Source organism: Oncorhynchus mykiss, chromosome 28, assembly GCF_057628025.1.
Source record: "Oncorhynchus mykiss isolate SJ-2025 chromosome 28, ASM5762802v1, whole genome shotgun sequence".
Lineage (NCBI taxonomy): Eukaryota > Metazoa > Chordata > Actinopteri > Salmoniformes > Salmonidae > Oncorhynchus > Oncorhynchus mykiss.
The window spans coordinates 11,610,231-11,617,597 of NC_143049.1; the positions used below are offsets into that span (position 1 = coordinate 11,610,231).

At 41.9% G+C, this 7,367-nt stretch overlaps 1 protein-coding gene across 1 annotated transcript; it reads left to right on the forward strand.

Annotated features, from left to right (window-relative positions):
* The first annotated feature begins 373 nt into the window (after positions 1-373).
* On the forward strand, positions 374-5,900 carry LOC149970716 (uncharacterized). The gene is made up of 5 exons (XM_090225357.1): positions 374-2,141; positions 2,261-3,759; positions 3,850-3,956; positions 4,115-4,229; positions 4,420-5,900. The coding sequence occupies exons 2-5, from the start codon at positions 3,552-3,554 to the stop codon at positions 5,481-5,483; spliced, it is 1,494 nt and encodes a 497-aa protein (XP_090081483.1). The 5' UTR covers positions 374-2,141; positions 2,261-3,551; the 3' UTR covers positions 5,484-5,900.
* Positions 5,901-7,367: the final 1,467 nt, after the last annotated feature.

The window sequence follows — 7,367 nt, forward strand, 5'->3', positions numbered from 1 at the left end:
CCATGGGGTTGAGTCTCTGTACAGGCCAATCAAGTTCTTCCACACCGATCTCAAGAAACCATTTCTGTATTGACCTTGTTTTGTGCACGGGGACATTGTCATGCTGAAACAGGAAAGAGCCTTCCACAAAGTTTGAAGCACAGAATCATCTAATGGCATTGTATGCTGTAGCTTTAAGATTTCCTTTCACTGGAACTAAGGGGCATAGCCCAAACCATGAAAAACAGCACCAGACCATTAATTCTCCTCCACTAAACTTTACATTTGGCACTATGCATTGGGGCAGGTAGCGTTCTCCTAGCATCCGCCAAACCCAGATTCGTCTCTGAATGCCAGATGCCTGATACGTCATTTCAGAGAACATGTTTCCACTGCTCCAGAGTCCAATGAAAGTCACTGATCTCTTCAGTAAGGCCATTCTACTGCCAATGTTTGTCTATGGAGACTGGATGGCGGTGTGCTAGATTTTTTACACCTGTCAGTAATGGGTATGACTGAAATAGCCAAATCCACTAATTTTAAGGGGCATCCACATACTTTTGTATATATAGTGTATGTTTGTACCAAATCAAGTCCAGTCCAGACCGGACCAATTCTGAACCAAATATTACTGTCTTACTGGGGTGTAGCTTACAGTGTAAGGCCTGCAATGGACTTTTATGAATGCCCATCCATGTGGTAGGCCTACCATTTATAAAACAGGCAGATGTTTGTTACTAACTCGTTTTTTTTGTGAGCAAAATGATCATGATCTCCATAATAATTGGGGCCTCAATAAAAAAAATATGCATGTGTGGGGGCCTCAAGGCCGGGGGATGGCAGGTGTTGCAGCCTTTGGGAAAATAATTGTCTGGTATGTTGCTGGTAAACTCACCAAGAAGCCACCAAGCACAACCTGTCCTTTCTGCTCGCCTAGCAGTCAAGTGCTTTTTTCATCATTGGCCAACATCCCAAGAATTTGTGTGTCATCCTTCGAACTGCAATTTAATCAGTTATGTACATTTCAAGTCAGTATTTATTAGTCTAGATCTGGTGTACCAAGTAATAATGTGTGTGTACCATGTGTTGTTTGTCCAGGGCCGGCCCACCCATTAGGCAGGATTAGGCGGCCGCCTTTGGAGGCAGATTGACGAGGGCAGCATTTTCCGAGCTAAACTGACCAAGACGCATCTCCAACAACACGTAAAACCTCACATAACTCTGCCCAAAAACAATGACAATTTCTTTTAACCAGTGGCATATGGGCTTTTCAGGTGAGTGCTAATGCATTCCTTTGATAAGCAGTGCCCACTTTGTCAAAGGCAGGGGAGCAAAATATAAAAAATATATAAAATATTTGTGTTGTCTATTCACAGCATGTGTCTCCAGAGTGCTGTTGGAGAGACGCAATGCTGCGGCGTAGGAGATATAGCTTAAAGAGTATGTGAACTTTTATGTAACCTCCAGGCTGGAGAGAAAATTAATGACAATGTAATGAGATGGACACTTTTTAAATCATGCACGTTTCTCAGATCAAATAACCTAACCTAAATGGAGCCCAATCAAATAAAAATTGCACTGGCATGTTAGCCTCTTAGGGATCCCATATATTCCCACTGCAGAAAAAATGGACCAGCCCCTCTGGCATTTCGGCCATTGATAGATGGTAATATCTGCCTTCCCTAGAATGCCATGGGCCCAAAGACTGACCTGTCATCATGTGGTGACATTGAGATAGAAATGGACGGGACTAGTGAGGGAAAAGGTGGTTGGATATCTGCATTGACTGTGGAGGGAGGTATCTGCACTGCAGTACAATGACACTCACATACACATTTTGCTACATCTTGTGAATCATCTGTAAACAAGTTGTTATATGAATAATGTATTAACTGCATCGTTAATCTGTGTTGTGTCTCCAGAGTTGGGTGTGTGTGGAGATTCCAAGGGTAACATGTGATTCAACCAGCCACCCAATGTCAACTCCTGGAGCATGTCTCTCTTTTCCTCTGATGAAACTGATTTTCTTTTTTCAATGATGACGATTTGGATGGATTCTCCCTCGGCACACAGTGACAGGATCAGTGTACTGCAATTCACAAACGGCACAATCATCGTGGCGTCCCATGACAGAACTGTCAAAATGTGGGGCAAACATCAAGGTGCATGTCATTCAAACTCTTCAACTTCCACATATACAAATCATTTAATCAAGAATGGGTGAGTCGTCACAACAATGCATGCATGCTTACACTTTATCTCTCCGTATCTCGCTCTACAGGTGTGTTTGTGTGGGTCCTGTTCTAGTCTTGGAGGTGAACCTGCACTGCTCCAGTGAACTGGTGTGGGTGATGAAGTCAGCTCTACTTCCTCTCCTGTAGAGAACAACCACCCAGTCGGTGTACACACAGTGTACACACAGTCATTGTATGCACATTGCTCCATACACACACACACACACACACACACACACATACAATCATAATTCACTTACTCTCACAGACATATCAGTACTACTGTACTTTTATGCATAGTCTCTCATGTTGCTCAATCAACTACTCGCTATCTTCTTATACACTATCTGATATGCATACACTTTATATCTAATACCACTACATTGAGTGTACAAAACATTAGAAACACCTTCCTAATATTGAGTTGCACCCCCCCCCCCCTTTTGCCCTCAGAACAGCCTCAATTCGTCGGGGCGTGGACTCTACAAGGTGTCAAAAGCATTCCAAAGGGATGCTGGCTGATTTGATTTATTGACTCCAATGCTTGTCACAGTTGTGTCAAGTTGGCTGGATATCCTTTTGGTGGTGGCTCATTCGTGATACACACGGGAAACGGTTGAGTGTGAAAAACCCAGCAGCTTTGCAGTTCTTTACACACTCAAAACCAGCGCACCTGGCACCTACAACCATACCATGTTCAAAGGCACTTAAATATTTTGTCTTGCCCATTCACCCTCTGAATGGCACACATACATAATCCATGTCTCAAGGCTTAAAAATCCTTCTTTAACTAGTCTTCTCTCCTTCATCTACATTGATTGAAGTGGATTAAACAGGTGGCATCAATAAGGGGTCTTAGACTATCCAGATGAAATCTATTACATGGAAAGAGCAGGCATCCTGTTTCGTGCACTCAGTGTGTATATATGTGTGCCTTAAAAACCCTAAGAGAATAACCTCTTAATGTTAATCAGCTATAGTTAATGTAGTAAGCAATAGTTACTTGAAATATATAATTCAATTACGTTTATTTTAAGTTTACATTAATCTAGTTGCACTCTCTACATGCAGACTAGAACAGAACCTCGTTTTTACCTGGCCAGGCAAGGCCGGTGATAATTATACCAATTTTGAAGGGCTATTGTAGTCTTATATTTACGGTAGTACATATTTATGTCACGTGTTGAAGGGAAGCGCGATTGCAATTGCGCACGCATCTCACAAGCAATATTGTTGCAATTTGTCAACATCTACTGATTGTTTGTTGCACATTAGCTCGGAAATTGGAGACTTTACTTAGCACAGAGAATACAAATTCTGTCATTTGGACTGGACAAGATGGCCAGCTGCCATTTTCAGGCGCAGTTGGTATCTATTATGGAGGTATTAGCTAAAGCAGCTGTAGCAGAAATAAACAAACGGGTTGATGATAGCTGTGCAGTTATACGTTTGGAAGTGACCCAAAGCCAGCGAGATATTGATGTACTGAAAAGGAAGTGTCAAATGATGGAGGGAGAGCTGAAGAAGACACGAGTCAGGAGAAAAGGTAATGTTTTATTCATGATAAATTGATTGCATGTACAAAACCCAAATGTTTTACTATGTTTTAATACGACCCAATACAATTATTTTCCAGTTTTTTACCCCATGGCATCAGCAAGATCTTCATATCCAGTCAAGATTGTTTTGAACAAGCAGAGGAGTAACTCACAGTGGAGAGATGGAGAGGACTCTCAACCCCAGGTGTGATACAACCCCTTTTACAATTACAAAGACCTGACCTCCGGCATCAATTCTGTTATTGGATTTTCAGGAGATTTTACTGCTTTTGTGTGATTCATGGGTATGAGAAGTGTTAGATATGGTGTGTCCAGAGTGATAACCCCAGTCCCCTGTTACAGCCTACAGATGTGGAGCAGAGAGCAGAGACTGAACCAATACTGATCAAAGATGAGGAGACGGCAGAGGATGTGTGGACGACTGACCCTCAGGAAGAGCTCAGGATCACTGGAGAGGGTGGGTGCGACCATAAGGGGTACTGCTCTGTCTGCCTATGGAAGACTGTGTGGGTGTAGTGGTATGCGTGTTCATTGGCTTCATTTCAGCTAAACCTAGGGCACGTACACTAACAGTCAGTTCTAAAGCAGTCCTGTTTTCCAACTGTTAAGGGTCTTTTGTAATGTTTTATTTTATCTTAAATCTTTAGAGTCTGGTTCCAAGCCTGGGCAACCACCTTCCTTTGAGCAACGGCATTGTGATGTGGACTTCATCACACAACCCAACATATCTCCTGAAGACTCAGTGGAACCTTACCCCAATTCTGATGGTCCAGAGGAACCAGGCACACCCCAGCTCACATCTACAGACGTTTTCAGCACAGAGCAGCATCGGCCAGATGAGGACTCACAAGAGCTAGTGATGGTGAAGGATGAGAAAGAGGAGGAGCTGGATCAGACCACGGCCCTCACAGGACCTGACCAGTTTGTCATGGATGAGACTGATGGGCAGCTGTGGACCTCTGTGGATCCAGGCAGAGACACTGACCCCGATGGCCATCAAATTTTCTCATTTCATGCCTCAGAAGAGTACTCTCAGAATATCTCTTTTTTCCCATCTCATTGTGGGCTGCCATCCGTTCCTACTATGACAGATGATGTAGGACCATCGGTTCATTCTAGAGGGAAACCACATGCTAACATGTTCAGTGCAGCAGCACACATGAAAAGACATGTCAGGACATTGGCTGATGAGACTAGACAACAGATGCCAGCAGAACAGAGCATTGAGCGGCTGAACTCTAATAATGATGGAAATAGTTTAGCTCTACAGCCAAGGCAGCATCAGCACAGGGCTTCAGAAGCAACAGTGAGAATGAGTGAGTGCATGACAGGGTCAAACATGGCCACCACCTCCACCTTCTCTGGATACAGCCTGAGTCGCAGTAGTTTTAACATGGTGAAGAGAATGAGGACTCAGTGGAGGTCGGGCGGCACCACTGAGAGGCGTTTCAGAGAGAAACCGCACACCTGCGAACAGTGTGGCAGGAGTTTCACCAAGCAGTGGAACCTGATCAGACATGCTGTGGTCCACAGCGGGGAGAAGCCCTACGAGTGCACACAGTGTGGGAAATGCTTCACCCGGCGCTCCAGTATGAAGTCACATCAGAGAACTCACATAGGAGAGAGTCCAGTGTCTCAAAATGTTGTACCCCGATACCCCTTGGATCCACACACAAGTGTTATGTTGTCTCAGGCCAGGTGGAATAAATAGGGACATAATTGCATACTTTCTATGTGAAAATGTGGTCGGTATTTAGAATGTACAGAGACATTTTACAATATTTTTCTCCCAATTGATTTGTGAAATGCTTTGTCTGTTGATGGCTCCTCACTTTCATTTTAACAACCTATTTACAACTGGTAATGTGTTTTTGCCCAACAAAATCATAAACATGTTATATTCATTAAAAACAAATTCATGAAAGAGTCAGTCTGTGCTTTTAGATAAATAATTTATAGGATCCTTTTAGAATGTGTTTTGTATAATTAGACCAACACTAGCTGGGATGTCACTTCTTTCCAAAGGGACAGTCTCATATTAGGTCTAGTTAATAACATAACTTGATTTCCCAAGTTATATTTTCACGTTACTCTGCTGCAATAAAATGTTTTATGTCAACTCAACTAGGCAATGACATATTTGTTTCAGTGTAATAGGCTATACATGCTCATACAGGTTTACATTTTACATCTGCAAACTATGCTTTTACTGTGTACGTTGTCTAAACTGACACTGCACCGGTACTGGATCAAACTGGTAATCTGAATCAAAGAACATTAGTATAGATCAAGGATGGGCAAGTTTGATGGGGGCCACAAAAAATGTGAATTTATCATGAGGATCCGCAATGGCTAGCGTGTCTACATACCCACACATGCAACCAGTGCCAGCTCTGGCCTTTTTGGGGCATATATTTCTTCAGTTTTTGGAAATTGATCCGTGGGCCGACAAAAAGCGAGCCGCCAGATGCCCATCCCTGCTGTAGATAGCTAAATAGATATGATTAGTTTGAGTGATTTACTGTTTCACTGATTTGCTAATCAACAGAGTCGGTAGGTTATTGCTTCTTGGATGTGCCGGTGCAAAGTGAAGATAGGAATACTCTTACCTCTCTTACTCTTTCTTATTCTTGTTTTTACCTCTATGTCACCCTGAAATTCAAGAGGAGTTACTGTGACAGTTTGATCTTGTCATGTTCTGACCTTAGTTCCTTTGTTATGTCTTTAAGTTTGGTTGGGGTGGGTAGTCTATGTTCTTTTTTCTATGTTGTGTTTATGTGTTTGGCCTCGTATGGTTCTCAATCAGAGGCAGGTGTCGTTCGTTGTCTCTGATTGAGAATCATACTTAGGTAACCTTTTCCCACCTGTGTTTTGTGGGTGATTATTTTCTGTTTAGGTTGTTTACCTGACAGAACTGTACGCATTTGTTTTCTCAGTTTGTCATTTTGTTTAAGTATTTTTTTGTGAACATTAAATATGAACAATTTCCAATATGAAGAATTGGTCTCATTCCAATGACGATCGTTACAGATCCAGCAGAATGGCTCAAAAAACAGCTCAGTATAACACAGTAAAGCAATACACTTCAAAGAGTGAAACAATAAAGCACAATTAAATGCAATGAAGAAAACAAAACAGCGTAGAATATTAATGGGAAATCCTCATGGTCACGTTACCGTTGTTGTTGTTGCCTGTTTTGCATTTTATTTTGGCATTAATACATGTCACATATTAGTTTTCAAAATATGCAAAGAAAATATATATGAAGTCAGAAGTTTACATACACCTTAGCCAAATACATTTAAACTCAGTTTTTCACAATTCCTGACATTTAATCCGAGTAAAAAGTCCCTGTCCTAAGTCAGTTAGGATCACCACTTTATTTTAAGAATGTGAAATGTCAGAATAATAGTAGAGTGATTTATTTCAGTTTTTATTTCTTTCATCACATTCCCAGTGGGTCAGAAGTTTACATACACTCAATGTCCTTAAACCATTTTGCCACAACTTTGGAAGTGTGCTTGGGGTCATTGTCCATTTGGAAGACCCATTTGCGACCAAGCTTTAACTGATGTCTTGAGATGCTGCTTCAATA